General features: G+C 26.4%; 2 protein-coding genes across 3 annotated transcripts in view; one reads left to right on the forward strand and one right to left on the reverse strand.

Annotated features, from left to right (window-relative positions):
• The window catches only part of LOC100168908 (ras GTPase-activating-like protein IQGAP1), a 13,594-nt gene extending 3,819 nt beyond the window's left edge, over positions 1 to 9,775 (reverse strand). The window contains exons 1-29 of one of the 2 annotated variants that reach the window (XM_016804156.2): positions 9,281 to 9,775; positions 9,103 to 9,207; positions 8,796 to 9,030; positions 8,595 to 8,739; positions 8,367 to 8,524; positions 8,167 to 8,301; positions 7,922 to 8,006; positions 7,782 to 7,867; positions 7,556 to 7,709; positions 7,333 to 7,493; positions 6,992 to 7,126; positions 6,771 to 6,933; positions 6,559 to 6,704; positions 5,910 to 6,009; positions 5,706 to 5,851; positions 5,387 to 5,527; positions 5,149 to 5,319; positions 4,978 to 5,079; positions 4,742 to 4,906; positions 4,551 to 4,664; positions 4,235 to 4,449; positions 3,909 to 4,143; positions 2,167 to 2,264; positions 1,829 to 2,054; positions 1,582 to 1,746; positions 1,348 to 1,524; positions 1,141 to 1,270; positions 955 to 1,072; positions 729 to 881 (exon numbers count right to left, since the gene is read on the reverse strand). In XM_016804156.2, the coding sequence (XP_016659645.1) occupies positions 729 to 881; positions 955 to 1,072; positions 1,141 to 1,270; positions 1,348 to 1,524; positions 1,582 to 1,746; positions 1,829 to 2,054; positions 2,167 to 2,264; positions 3,909 to 4,143; positions 4,235 to 4,449; positions 4,551 to 4,664; positions 4,742 to 4,906; positions 4,978 to 5,079; positions 5,149 to 5,319; positions 5,387 to 5,527; positions 5,706 to 5,851; positions 5,910 to 6,009; positions 6,559 to 6,704; positions 6,771 to 6,933; positions 6,992 to 7,126; positions 7,333 to 7,493; positions 7,556 to 7,709; positions 7,782 to 7,867; positions 7,922 to 8,006; positions 8,167 to 8,301; positions 8,367 to 8,524; positions 8,595 to 8,739; positions 8,796 to 9,030; positions 9,103 to 9,207; positions 9,281 to 9,300 (4,184 nt within the window). In that variant the 5' untranslated portion in view covers positions 9,301 to 9,775. Of the gene's footprint in view, positions 1 to 728; positions 882 to 954; positions 1,073 to 1,140; positions 1,271 to 1,347; positions 1,525 to 1,581; positions 1,747 to 1,828; positions 2,055 to 2,166; positions 2,265 to 3,908; positions 4,144 to 4,234; positions 4,450 to 4,550; positions 4,665 to 4,741; positions 4,907 to 4,977; positions 5,080 to 5,148; positions 5,320 to 5,386; positions 5,528 to 5,705; positions 5,852 to 5,909; positions 6,010 to 6,558; positions 6,705 to 6,770; positions 6,934 to 6,991; positions 7,127 to 7,332; positions 7,497 to 7,555; positions 7,710 to 7,781; positions 7,868 to 7,921; positions 8,007 to 8,166; positions 8,302 to 8,366; positions 8,525 to 8,594; positions 8,740 to 8,795; positions 9,031 to 9,102; positions 9,208 to 9,280 lie in introns of both variants that reach the window. The other variant, XM_016804155.2, reaches the window with a different exon arrangement.
• A 363-nt stretch (positions 9,776 to 10,138) lies between these two features.
• LOC100166823 (G2/mitotic-specific cyclin-B) lies at positions 10,139 to 13,507 on the forward strand (the record flags this gene model as incomplete). The annotated part of the gene is given in 8 exon segments (XM_001948782.5): positions 10,139 to 10,512; positions 11,594 to 11,799; positions 11,864 to 12,062; positions 12,137 to 12,280; positions 12,355 to 12,516; positions 12,782 to 13,021; positions 13,085 to 13,375; positions 13,493 to 13,507. Coding segments are annotated over 8 exon segments (1,290 nt in total), but the record flags the coding sequence as incomplete, so codon positions are not given.
• Positions 13,508 to 14,729: the final 1,222 nt, after the last annotated feature.

The following is a 14,729-nucleotide window of genomic DNA, read 5'->3' on the forward strand; positions in this document are numbered from 1 at the left end:
GCTATTTAATTGTCCTATCAATTGACATACGCGATTAAATCAGAAAGTGCTAATTATTTTTATTAAATTTAAAAAAATTAAAAATTAAATAGCTTTAAAATAAAAAAAAAATACATAAAAATGTTAAAAACTTTTGAAAATAGATAAACAAATGTGTGATATGTATGATTTTGATAAAAAAAAAAGTTTGCCCATAACTTAAAAAATAAAAAAGTTAGACCCAATCTTTAAAGGCTAATTCTTTATCATTTTTGGTATACTTTTATATGATGTCGGCTGGTCACTTCACCGGAACACTTTATATACATTTTTTTTTTCGTACAAGGGCCTCATTTAAAACTTTGGCCCCTGGGCCTCAAAATGTCTTAATCCGGGCTTGATGACAGAGAAAAATGGGAAAACTTGGTTTTGGCAGTTAAGAAACTAAATGACTTGTAAAGGCTAAAATAAAAAAAGACAAATTTTGAAATTAGAACATCTAATTCCAGAAATTATTGAAAATTAAGTCTTCCAAATAAAAAACATTAAAATTACTATATAAAAAATGCGCTCTTCGGGGACTTTAAACAAAAACATCATTTTATTTGCTATACAAAAATAATTTAAATAAGTGACAAGATTAAAACCATTTTTTTATGCACCTAAAAACTGGATTATTTAACCCAACATAAAATTGTGCAATAACATTTGTACAGAGATTAAGTCAGTTTTCAATAAATATCACATACTCTTCAAACTCTGTAGCCTTTCCAGAAGCTCTTATTTTGTTTTCTCGGTCAGCAAATCGACTTTCTTCATCTAGTGTTGAATCAATTCTTAAAGACCCTGGTAATGTATGTCCACTTAAATATGGAAGTACTCTAATCAATAACTCCTTTGTTCTAACATAAAAGATTAAAATTAATTTATATGTACCAAAAAGTATTTACATTTTACAATTTGTAGTATACATACTTAATGAATAATTTAGTCACAGAAGCTGTTTTTGTGTTAGGCTCAAATTTATCAGATAACGTTAGACAAACTTGAACTGTAGCAATTCGTCTTTGAACAATAACATCATCGTCATCGGCTACAAAAAAATTGAAATAAGTTACAATGAAACGAACACAAAAAAAAATTATCATAATTTTTGCTAACATCCATAAAGCTGTGAAATTGTTGGGGCAGAAGGTCCCAATTCATCGAGTAATTGATGAATTGGATCATTAGGATCAGGTGCAACTTGATCAATATTATCTAGCAATAAAGAATGAGTTTCTTGGATTTCCTAAATAAACAATGAACACTATTATTATTGTTATCATATTATTTGATTTTTCTTATAATAAACATTATACAATATACCTGTAATGTTATGTTAATTGTTGGTTTAGTTAGAAGTGTTACGTCTGTAAATTCATTAATGTTATAATACACTTCAGGATCATCAACATTAGTACAATTGTTGAAGAAAAGTTTTAATTTTGTGTAACAGTCAAGTATAAATGGATTCATACATTTTAAATGGATTTCATCTTTGTACTAAAAGTATAAACAGATATAAATAATGTAAAAAAGTATATATATTTAATATTTTACTCCTTTTTTATTTGATGCATATTGCAGGATTTTAGCTACACTAGCTAAATTATGTCGTTGACGATAACTTATTCCATCTTCAATTTTAGTTTCAAATATATCATAAATTTCAGGTGTTATGATAACTGGATTCATGTATAAATTATAGACAAAGTAGCCAATTATCTACAAAAATAAATATTATATGATTTAATTTTTAATTTATTAGCTTACTTGCAATTTAATAACATAATATTATGCCACTTACTTTATAAACCTCACTTTCACGAGTATCTGGAAATAATTCATGTATGGTTTCACATAATATCCGAGCTGTGTATAATATGGCATAAGGTATTAAAGGTTTAGAATCTAAAATTTTGTTTAAAAATTCTTCAGTTATATTTTGTAGCTGTTCCAAATTATGAGTTAGTCTTTTTTGAACTTCTTCATATTTTAATGCAGTTTGTTGATCTACAGAGCTAGGTAGATCTCTAATAATAAAAAGATTTATATCAAATTATCAACCAATTAATATTTTTATTTTATAATGAAATAGGTAAGTACTAAGTAAGAATACTATAATATAGTATGGATAATTCTTACGATATCTCTCCAGTGTTGGTCTCTATTTCATTACGCCAAGTCCTATAAATTGTAACTGGATTTGTGTCAATAAATAGATTATTTCTATGGTGTATCAGCTAAACAATAACAAATATATGTTATACTATAAGTAATTATTATTACTATATAATTTGTTTATAAAATTTGATAACTGTATTTAAAAATTGATAAATTAGCTAATTGTGAATTTAATTTAAGGCTGTAAAATAGATCAACAAGTTGCATGCAACACCTCAATTGTTATTTTATTAATATATTACTTTTTAATTGAGTGTGAAACTTTTAGATTCCGAGCATTAGATGAATGTATTGATTTCACAATGATGTATGTTTTTTTTTTTTGTGTGTGTATGTGTACATGCATGATAAGTAGTTGAAATAATGCTTTGATTTTCAATTTCATTATCTTATTTGATGGGAAAGTGAATAAAGTTGTGCATAGGAGAGGTAAAAATTCGAAATTTCTAGTAATTTTTAAAAGCACCCAGAAAAACAAAACAGAAATTAAGGAAAACCGAGAATTTTTCAGCGAAAAAGATTTGATAAAATCGATTATGGTTTTTGGTGCAACTCTTAAACAAATGACCTAAGATACATGAAATTTTGACTGAATGTTTATATTAGCATTTTCTATACACCATAACATTTTCAAAATATTTTGACTTATTTTGAGCTCTTTACGGACATTATAAAATGTTCAACTTTTATATCTAAGGATTGAAAATTTAAAACAAGATTCCACGTAAATATTTAATTCTGTTGCCAAAAATTCTAAGAAATACATAAGCACAGTTTATTTTTATAGTCACTTTAAGTTCAAATTTGGACGAAATTTACATATTAAAAAACCTGGAATAAATATTTTATTTATTTTGTTGTGATTGTAATGATTGTATAATATTATTTGTGGGTACTTGAAACTTCTAAAGTATACTATTATATATCTATAATAGTACCACGGTTTATTGTTGATGTATAACGCGTTACCTGATGGATATTGTGATATGATTAATTTGGAATTTATTATTAATACCTATTATAGGTAAATTTTTTTTTAATACTATAGATAAGTATACCTATAATAGGTATACCTAACCGTCTCCGCTCAGAATCGTTTTTTTTATACAGTGATATTATATCATTGAATTCAAATTTAATAATATCCATTATACAGTGACCCACTTGTAACCTACTGTACAGCAGAGCGACATCCACTTACCCACCTTTTTTTTAGTTTTTTTTTCTATAAAGTTTTATCTGTTGGGCCAAAAAACATGAAAATTTAATGCAAGGCTCCTAATATATTGTTACAATAGCAGTTGATAAACATTGAAAATACAAAGGCGCAATTTTTTTTTATAATCATTTAAAGTTCGAATTTTGACAAAATATATCAAATTTAAAATTTAATAATTTTTTTTTAGTTAAAAATGTATAAAATGTTCAACTTTTATAGCTAAAGACTGGAAATTTAAAACAAGGTTCCACATAAATATGTTATATATAAATTACTTTATTCACAATAATATCATCAAAAATACTTAGTATTATCATAGGCTGACTGACCGTTTTTCTCATAAAATGATATTATATCATTGAATTCAAATTTAACACCATTCATAACAGTGACCCACTTGTAACCTACTGTATAGCAGAGCGACACTCACTTTCACACCTTTTTTAAAATTATATTTATTAATTAGACTAAATTAAAAACATACCTTTTCAACTACTGTTCTGAAGATTGTATTTAAACGTTTTTGATTATCAAAACATCTTGCCTGGTCCACAATTGCTTTTAATATATATAGATTCGAAGTTTTAATTTCCGCTGCTTTAGTACAATTAATCTTAATTTCTTCTTTTAAAGCTAATGTTAATAGCTTTAACATAAAATAAGCATCACGGCTATTACTTCCAGCATTAAAAACTGACATAAGAGTTTGTTCTAAAAATCTAAAATAAATATATAAAATATTCTTTAACATAGAAAAATGTACACAATATCTAAAAAATAACATTGAAATTTAATGTAGTTAATATTTACTTAGAAATGTGACGAACCGAATATGGCAAACAGAATATAAGTTTAGTTAAATAGTATGGTTTTGTTTGAAGCATATAAAACAAATGCTGATAACATTCCAAGAGATGTTTACTATTTTTATTTAAAGACATTAAACTAATAGAATTTTGCATATTATTTGTTTGTTGTATTTTATTAATGTCTTCATTAGTTTTCATTTTATGATTAATGACATCCTAGACAGCAAAAAAAAAAAAAACATTCCGTTTAATATTAATATTGTTCATTATATTTCAACAATAAACGTAATTTATTATTTGTTGTTACTATGTATTACCTGTAATGATATTCTATTTTGAATTAGTAAACCTATTTTTGTATCCAACTCATCAGCTTCAAGAGACATTTTGTTGCTTTGACGTATAAGTTGAGTAATTTGCCCGCGGAGATTCTATATATAATTAATAAAAGTACATAAAATTATACGATTGATATTTTGATATTTAAAATATACAATCTAAAACCTACTTGTAATTCTAATTCTCGATGATAATCTTCCAAATTAAAATTAAGTAAACGAGCAAAATGCTTAACAATCTTATATGGCGGATTTGCTGTATGAAATAAATGATAAAAATGTTTGCGAACCATTTTACCTCGCCAAGCTGCTTGTAGCTTTATTATATATTTTACCTAGAACACATACAAAATGTTACTTTTAAATATATCATACACTATAATAAAGAAATATTGGTTTTACTAACATCACTTCTAGTATAAACACGTTGAAAAGGTTTCAATTGCTTCCTAACTTTTTTTAATAAAGCTGTCCATTGTCTTCGGAATAAAATACATCGCCACCATTTCTAAAATGAATAATCGATTTAATTGTAAACATGTATGAAAAGAATTTAAAAATAATAATAGCAACTAACTTGTATTTTTATAGCATATAATTCGTGTCTATAACATAACTTATTCTTGTTTTTTATTTCTCGTCTAACTAGATACCCACGAATATTAGCTTGAAGTTGAATAATCATTTTATTTATTTCTTCAGACTCTTTTCGATGCTGATAACTTTTTTTCATATTCATTATTGTAGTCTATAGATGCATATTAAAATAAAATTACAATCATGAACATATTCAATTTATTTACATTTTAACTTGCTTGTATTTCTTCCATATTTAAATACTTTGAGGTAGGAAAAAAATTTGGTTTCTCCCACGAGTAATCCAAAGTTTCAAGGTTTAGATAAATACATCTACCATACGGTGTTTGGTGTGTGACCCACGGGCCTCGGTATTTTGACTAAAATATTATATTAAAACATTTAATAATCAGTGAAATCTAAAATATTAATCTTACATAATAACTTAATTTAGCAATAAATGGAACTTTTTTAAAATTATTTATATCAATCATCTATTGAATAGTATTTTCTGTACACATTCAAAGTTATAAGTTTAAATTTTAAAACAAATCCTACCTTTGACTCAAGCAAATGTAATAATGAAACACAAATTTCTTGTTGTTCGATTTCAATCATTGGAACAAGTTTAAGAAACTCTTGAGCTAATTTAGTTTTTTCATTCTTAATCAATGATAAGTTTACAGATAAAAGCCACTCAGCACCTAAAATTAATAGATATGTGTTTGGCAGAGATTGATAAAATTAAATCTTAAGACTCACTTCTATGGATACTTTCAACTTCATCACATACTCTTTTTAAGACATCTTCGACATCATCTTTCCATACTTCAACTTCGTCTTCAGAGTCATTTCTACGATTCTAAATAATAAAAATATGAACAGTTACTGCTAGACTCAATGGCAAAGCCATGATTTTGTTGGGAGGGGTGGGGGCTCGTTATTTGCTACCTCTACACTTTCACAGAGGCAGAACGGATGAAAGCAAACACTAAAGTGTTATCGGTCCATTCATCATACACATCATATATCACATTTTGGGCACTACGTTCCGTGGCAGTTTTTTGGTCAAAGTTAAAAGACACAAGGCAAGGAGCAATAAGAGTGTAGAAGTAGTATTATACTAAGATTCCTTATAAGTCTGGTTTGCTGATGCTGTAGGTATATAATACTTTAAACTTTTGAAGCTCCTTCATATACATTATAATTTTAATAAATAGTTACATATCCCCTAATATTATGTTCTTGTAACACTGAATGTATTTTTTAATTTAAAGCGAGTGCTATTGCCTTCCTGCCCTTCCCACCTACAAAGCTATATTACTGAGTGGTATAATTAATTAAGTATGGATATTGAATATAATATATAGTAATAAATATTAACATAAAATATTAAAATATTTATATGTACCAGTAATAATTCATATGCATACTGCATGTCTTTAGCTTTAATTGGGTATTCTTCTAATTGCAATACTGGATTTGTGATGCATTGCTTCACTGTGATAAAATCTTTCCATTTTAAGGCGTTGTTAAGTTGTTGTAGAACATTAATAACTGAAAGCATAGAACACTTAAATAGATCAGAAAATTATATTATTTTTATAAACGTATTAATCGTACCTTCTTTGTTTTGTTCAAGTTGATTATGAACAATATTCACACAATCTTTAATATTCATAAATGACAATATTCCAAAGCATCCTTTATTTATAATTTTAAATCGTCTACATGCATCAAAGGCACTCCAGTATTGTAATTTTAACCCTGCATCAAGTTCTTGGTCCTACAAAATTAACATATTCATTTAAATTGATATTAAGATTTACTTCATCAAATTTTACTGGAAAAAATGTCTTTAATTTTGCAAGTCGATCCCATGTTGAATCAATATTTTCTGAAAGAACAGCTTTTGTTACATCAGCTATTAAATTTAAAACCTGCAAACTCTGTACAATATCATTGTAACTTAGGCTTTGCTGTAAAAATTAAATAATGGTAAACATATAAATTTTATTTTTAAATTAATTTGAACATGAAGTGAATATAGTAAAAAAATGAATGGTAAAATTTTAAATATCAAATTTCTTATTCTACAATTTATGTTATTTTACAAGAAAATCTGATATATTAATATAGTCCAAGTCTAAATAAAAATAAAATATGACTAGAATCATATTCTTACATCTATATCACATCGGTCAATTTTCAGTTCTTCAAAATACAAAGGAACAGCAAATTCATTAATAAGATGATTCAAGTTTAATATAGGATCTTTAAGAATACGCGTAAAACCGTCCATATCATCAATAATTAATGTGTCATTTAATTTTTTTATAGCAGATTCTTCTGAAAAATGTATTTTTATATTATTGTATTACATTTTTGTTTTTTGTACAATATCTTACGTTTGTTGTGGTTGTACGCCAATTGATTTCCCGTATTAACAACACGTTGAAGAAAACATTTTTTATCAATTGTATTTAAAACTGTATAATTAGCTGTTTTTGATAAATTATGAAATTCTGATTTATAGTATTTACCATTTTGCTTTTGCACGTCCTAAAATAAAATAATATTTAATATGCAGACAAATACACTAAAAATAATATATTATATAGGTATATAAATTACTGTTAAAGGCAAGTATTTTGATTTTAATATATTGACAACTTCATCTTCACAATTTGCTTTACTCATTTCATTCCACTTTTGGTCAACTGAAATAAATTAAAAATGTATTATCTATACACACTTAATTGAAAGTTCCTTACTATTTGTAGATGAAATATAACCCTGTATTTCATTTTGAGTTAAAATGTCATCATACGTGTCTGGTTCAAAACTTTCACTCAATGACTAAAAAAACATTACAATTTAATATTTATAAATTAATTTTTTGTGTTTGAAAAACTGAATTTCTTTTATTAATATTATAATTATCTGTTTCCCATACAACAATTAATTAAATTAATGACGTCTGTCCTCTGAGACTTTTAAATTGAAATAGGTATATTACCTTATTCAAAGTAGATTCTTCTTTTGAATATTTAACATTACGTAAAACAGCTAAATATTTATCTATATAATCCAAATTAATAAAATGTAGTTTTGCTGCTTTGTTACATAGGCATTTTGTGAAATAATTCATATCCTAAAATATTAATATACAACATATAATAACAAGATAAATATGAAAAAATAATTGTAATTTACAACCTTGGATAAAATGGCATTATTTATTTCCATAATTGCTTCTTGTAATGTTAATGTGTCTCCCTTTGTATCTTCTGATAATAGTCCTGCAATTTTTTGGAACTTAGGAAGTTCTATACCATTTTCTGCCAATTCTTTTCTTGTAGCAGTTATTGTTTCAGCTGAAATAAAAAACAAAAATACCAAATTTAATTTTTCGATTAATATACAGTTAAATTCATTTTTTATTACCTGAAAAATCGACTTTTCCATATAAATCTTGAATTAATGGTGCTTGACCTCGTTTGAATAAATGGGTGCTTAGAGCATGAAGACAATAAATAACTTTTGGCATATTTTTCTTATCATAAACATCGGTGGTCTCGGGATGGAATATCTAAAAATTAAAACAAACTTGTTAATACATTTCTTTTATGAATATCTTAAGTTTACCTTTGGTAGATTAACAACATTTAAAGATTTTAACCAATAATTTATGTTATCTGTATGACGATACTGAAGACCTGCTGTCTTATAACGTCTTTCATCGCGGTCATAAATACATGATATTGGTACAGTTGAAGGAGCAATGAAATTTCCTAGTTTTGCTAGCAAAACACCATTTCGTAAATGATCTTCAAGTTCCATTACAGGTGGTAAAGTGATTTTTAAACACGACTCTAGCCATCTAGAATAGTTTATAAATAAGTTTTAATTGTATAACATTAGAAATAACTTAAATACTCAAATAAGAACATACACTTTTGTTTCTTCTAAATGACACAAGTATTCATAAGCCAAATTATCTTGTCTTATTATATCCACTTCAATAAGACTTGGATTTAAAATTTCCTGTGGTTTGTTACTATAAAATAAAACGAAGCATGTGAATAACAAAAAATATAATACTGAAATTTAATTTAAATCAAAAAATTTACCTGGAAAGAGATATTGACATTTTTGCGTTGATTTGTAAAAAAAACTGATATCTAATTATAATTTAAAGATAATTAAATAATAAGTTATACCAAGTGCCATGTTTTAATTAAATATACGAAAGGCAACAAGTTTTAAAATTATAACTGATAATGTTATAGGTAGTGGATAAATGAAAAATAGGTAGTAACTTATGAACACGAACAAAATTAACAAAAGAACATAAACATTTTTAAAAAATCTAGTCAGTGGTCAAATGTCAATACATTCATTCTTAGACAAGAATACATCCATTATCTCCTTTTTCTATGAAGACATCAACGTTTATGTCGACTGTCAATAAATTGTTGAATTGTAAAATTTAGTTGACATACTCAAATGTTAAACTTTTAACGGTAATCGAAAATTGAATTAAAAAAAACATTCTTATCAAGGAAACATTGCATTATCATTTCCTTTGTGAATCTTTCAGGAAACAGTGTTCCAACTTTAACTAAACGTGGTTATGAACAATAAATTAACTATATCAATTTGTATTGATTGGAGTTGACATTTTTTTTTAATGCCCACTCAATGGAAACACGGGTGTAACGAAACGTAATAATAATATTATTATGTAAGTTTTAAATTTTAATTAAAGAACGTCATATTGTTCACCATCCTTATTTGTATTTCAAAGACATTCAACGTAACCAGTAACCACCCACTCACGACCAGGTACAAAATTGTTCTATGGTACCAGCAATATTACAATGTTATGTTGGTCACATCTAAATAAGACGGTGCTTGCCGACATAAAGACGTTAAAAATTAAAATGTCAAGTAACGTAGTGGGGAGAAAATCCGTTAAATAATTTAATTTTCATGATATTGTTCGTCTTGTTCGTTTCTGTGTCTCACTGGATTTCTGGAATCATTTAACTTTTTCGTTTTTTTTTCTCATTATTTTCCCGTATTAAGTTAATAACGGCAATATTGTCGTCTAATTTTTTCTATTCTATTTTTGTAGACGTTCGGTTTTCCAAGACTATTTTTGTTAAACTGTGTCTACAATATTACGGTATACGTTTATAAATTGTTGATTTTTGTTTTCGAGTTCTTGTTTTGTTTAAACCGCAAAGTAGTTTTAATTGTTAAATACTGCTTTGGACAAACGGACGGACGGCGTACACTTTTAAACATCTATATTATCTATTGAAAAATGGCGACAGGCATCAGACGTGACTTGCACTTGGTAAGATTTTTTCTGGAACCTCTAAAAACCATTTCGTGGGCGTAGTATAGCCGATGTATCCAATCTGTCGGTTATTAATATTATAAACCGTAACGGCTCCCAACAATGGTTTTTTAACATACCTGTAACGACTAACGGCTACAAACATTGATTGCTATAATACGAAAACTACAACAGTTATTATTTTCTTTAATGTATTAAAGATATACATAAACAACGAATTTTTTCTCATTTTGTACAATACGAAAATAACGTGTTATTTTCGAAAATTAAAATTTTGTTTTTTGAATATAAGTGTTTAAATTACTGTGTTTAGTTAACAATGATTTTTGTTTGATATCCTACAAATACTTTTTTTTTTTTAAAAAGCTGGGGCTTTATTATGTAAACCGACCCAAATGTGTATTGTGTTTAACAATTAAACCCTACATATTTTACATACCTAGGTACTAGGTATAAATTATGTATAGGTCTTTAACACGTTGATGAAGTTACTTCCTGTGAATACTGAATAAGACAAGACTAACCTTTTATCTCATTTTCGGTGTTGTGCTTTAATTCTATGCTGGGACAGTATTCGGAAATTATTAAAATATTATTATCTTTTTTTTACGGTCTAATTTTATTGCATAGGTATTTGCAATTTTTAATACCTAATGTTGAAAATACAAGGTTCTATATGAGTTTTACTTACAACAATAATAAAAATAAGTTGTGGGGAGGTAATTCCACAAATATTTTTTATGGACATCTGAAGTTAATATTTTAACAAAATTAAATATTTAATTTATACAAAAAATAACAATTTAAATTATTTTATCATCCTCTGTTATTTAAATTATTATTTTCTATACCTAACAAATGTAATTTTCAAAATTAATTTAAGTTAGATACCTATTCCTGAGCGTTTAAAATTTTATTTTTTAGTGTAAAATTTTTTAGGCTCTGACTAAATCTTATATCTAACAGTGTTAGTTACGGATTGTACGACATTAGTTTTAAGATTAAAAACAAAATCATAATCGTTTAATCAGTAATACATATTGTTAACAATTAATATATACTTCTATAATTCTTTCAGAGACAAGACAAAGTATATAATGAAAATAATATACCTAAAGGAGTTAAAGATTCTAAAAGCAGTGGTTTAATAGCTCCTAGAAGAGCTGTATTAAATGACTTAAGTAGTAACTTGCAGAATAATCAGAATGCTAATCAAAAAGGAAAAATTACAATAACAAAACCCACCATCCAAATCACAAAACCTACTACAAGACTTGCTTCTAAGTAAGTCTAACAGGATAGTTGACATTTTATAAATATAAATAATGAAAAAATATGTTTTGTTTAGTTTAAATCGTACCACTACTTCTGTTACTACAAAAGTGAAACCTTCATTAAACACATCTAAGACTGTTCTTAAAGTTAATACTGGTTTAAATGAAAATGTATCCAACATTCCAAAAGCTATCATCAGACCTAAGACAGTTGGATTGATCAAGACTTATAGAGGAACTTTGACCAGGAGTTCATCGCTTAGAAACAAATCTGTAAGTGAAATACTCAAATACAACGTATTACATACATTTGAATGTTAAATTATCGTATTTTAAAATGTATTTAGGTTGTATTAACAGAATCTCAAAAGAAGGAACAAGAATGGATTACTGCTTGTAAAGTAGATGCTGTTGACAAAAATGATGAATTTGATCCTTTTCTTGTTGGGGCATACTCCAAACCTATTTTTGCTTATATGATGAGCTTAGAGGTATTTTGTTATAATGTACTATCTTGAATCTTTGTACCAGTGTTAAATCAATTGTTTTATTTTTATTAATTAAGAATCAACATATGATAAAACAAGATTATTTAGCCAACCACAAATACATTACATCATCTAACCGTAGTGTTGTTGTTGACTGGCTTGTGGAAGTACAACAAGAATTTCAAATTATGCAAGAATCTCTTTATACAGCTGTTGGAATTCTTGACAGATATTTACAAGTAATTATATATATTTAGTTACTTGAATTTCATCATCTATTTTCTAATTTCTTGGAAAACATCACAACCACATGAGTTCTATTTCCATCATATAAATGGACAACATAACAAATTTTAGTTATTCCAATGTTGGGTTGTTCGGTTTAATTTTTAAGCGAATTCTGAGTACTTTTATATTTAATTATTTTACATACTTATAATTGGCTCAAAAATTAAAATATAATTTATTTAAAAATAAAACCAACTTAAACTGAATGTTTTTTAGGAAAACCAAAATGTTGCTCGAAATAAACTTCAATTAATTGGAGCCACAAGTTTACTGCTTGGCTGCAAGTATGAAGAAATATATGTACCTGAAATAACTGACTTTGTCTATTTATCGGACAATGCTTTCACCAAGGATGAAGTAAAATCAAGTTTAGTAGATGTCTTCAGAACAATTAATTATTCACTTTCTAGACCTTTCTCTTTAACTTTTTTGCGAAGGTTTAGCAAAGTCTCGGGTGTAAGTATTACATAGTATTTTCTTGTTATATAACTAGATTATATATGTATTATTTTTATTTAGGCACGGTCATCACAACATTCTTTGGCTAAATACTTTTTAGAATTGGCTTTAATTGACTATAATTTGGCACATATTAAACCATCTGAAATAGCTGCATCTGGTCTATTGTTAGCAGTTGTAATAACTAATGATCCTGAATTAGATGATAACCCTGAAGACGTCAAATCATTATTAGCTTTATATTGGACAGATGTAATGCAAAAACACTCAACATATAAAATGGATGAATTGATATCTACCATTCAATCGCTTGCGCATTTAGCTCTTAATGCACCTGAATGGAAATACAAGGTAAAACATTTTTTCTCTAGATAGATAAAAAATATCTTTAAAATACATTTTTATATGTAATGTACATAATTTGATGAATTAAAAATAATAAATCACTATTGTTTATTTTACAACCAGGCTGTTTACAAAAAAATATCAAGTGCGAAATGGGAAGAATCACAACAAGTCGTACTGAGCTCACCGCTATGAGTTATGCACAAACATGTAATAAGTATCTGCCAGACCTAACTATTTTAACTTTTTTAAAATATATTTTGTTTTATCGTGAGTGGTTATGCCACCGTTTTTTTACATTAGATTTTTTCGTATAATTATTACTCTAACATATTTTTTTTTTAAGTAAAAAATGTACGCATTAACAATGTTGGTACAAAATAATGTTTTTTTTTTTTTTATTGAACAAAACAATTAATATACCTATAAATTATATAACTTAAGAAAAGTATGTTTAGCTTGTTATGTTTTTTAAGTGTATTTTGATATATAACCATTGTATACAGTAACAATTATTAAATCACACTTAAATTATAATTTTACAAAATTGAACAAAAGCCATTTCGCTTTGAAGCGATATAACATACTTGTGTTGATATGTTCCAATTTTATAAATATTTATTTCTGTGGGCGTTAATGAATTATTCTTAAATTTAAGATTAAATTAAATTATTTACACAGACAATAGACTGAAATATTTTTGTTTTTAACACAGTTAAATTTATAAAAAAATAAAACGTTAATTCAATTTATACCGCTCTCAGTATGAAAGTGTGCCTTATAATTATTGTTTCCTTTTGTATTTATCATCAATATGTGTTCTCTGCCATTGCACTTCATAATTTAATTATTAATATAATATATTTTTCTTATGTTTTAAGAGTAATTGTATTGTGTAAGTTAATTTTTAATTTTTTTGTTTATTAAATAGCTTGTAAAATAAAACTTAATAGTGCAAGTTAATTACATTTTATTTTAGTATTTTAAAATTAGAACCTTTATCAAGTTTTCATTTGAAATTCATTTATGAACCTTTGTTAGAAAAAAAACATTTCTTCCTAATCAATGTTGTAGTATTTTAACTTTAAAGTGATGACTTCTCTGGAGTTAGGGCCATATTCATCAGTGCTCCTGGCCATTAAGAGGACGCCACACCCGCATTTGTTGTCTCCGTCTTACAAACGCGTAACATAGCAAATTTACGCTCAGCAGTTCACGTTTTATGCCGTTAGCTTAACAATTAGAGTGAATCGACCTATTATGAAATTTGATGGTAAGAACATTATCTGTGTTTTGTTGGAAGTTTTTTACAATTATTCAGTTATTAAATGAGTTATGAGCATTTTTAATTTACATTTCT

Source organism: Acyrthosiphon pisum, chromosome A1, assembly GCF_005508785.2.
Source record: "Acyrthosiphon pisum isolate AL4f chromosome A1, pea_aphid_22Mar2018_4r6ur, whole genome shotgun sequence".
In the NCBI taxonomy this organism is placed as follows: domain Eukaryota; kingdom Metazoa; phylum Arthropoda; class Insecta; order Hemiptera; family Aphididae; genus Acyrthosiphon; species Acyrthosiphon pisum.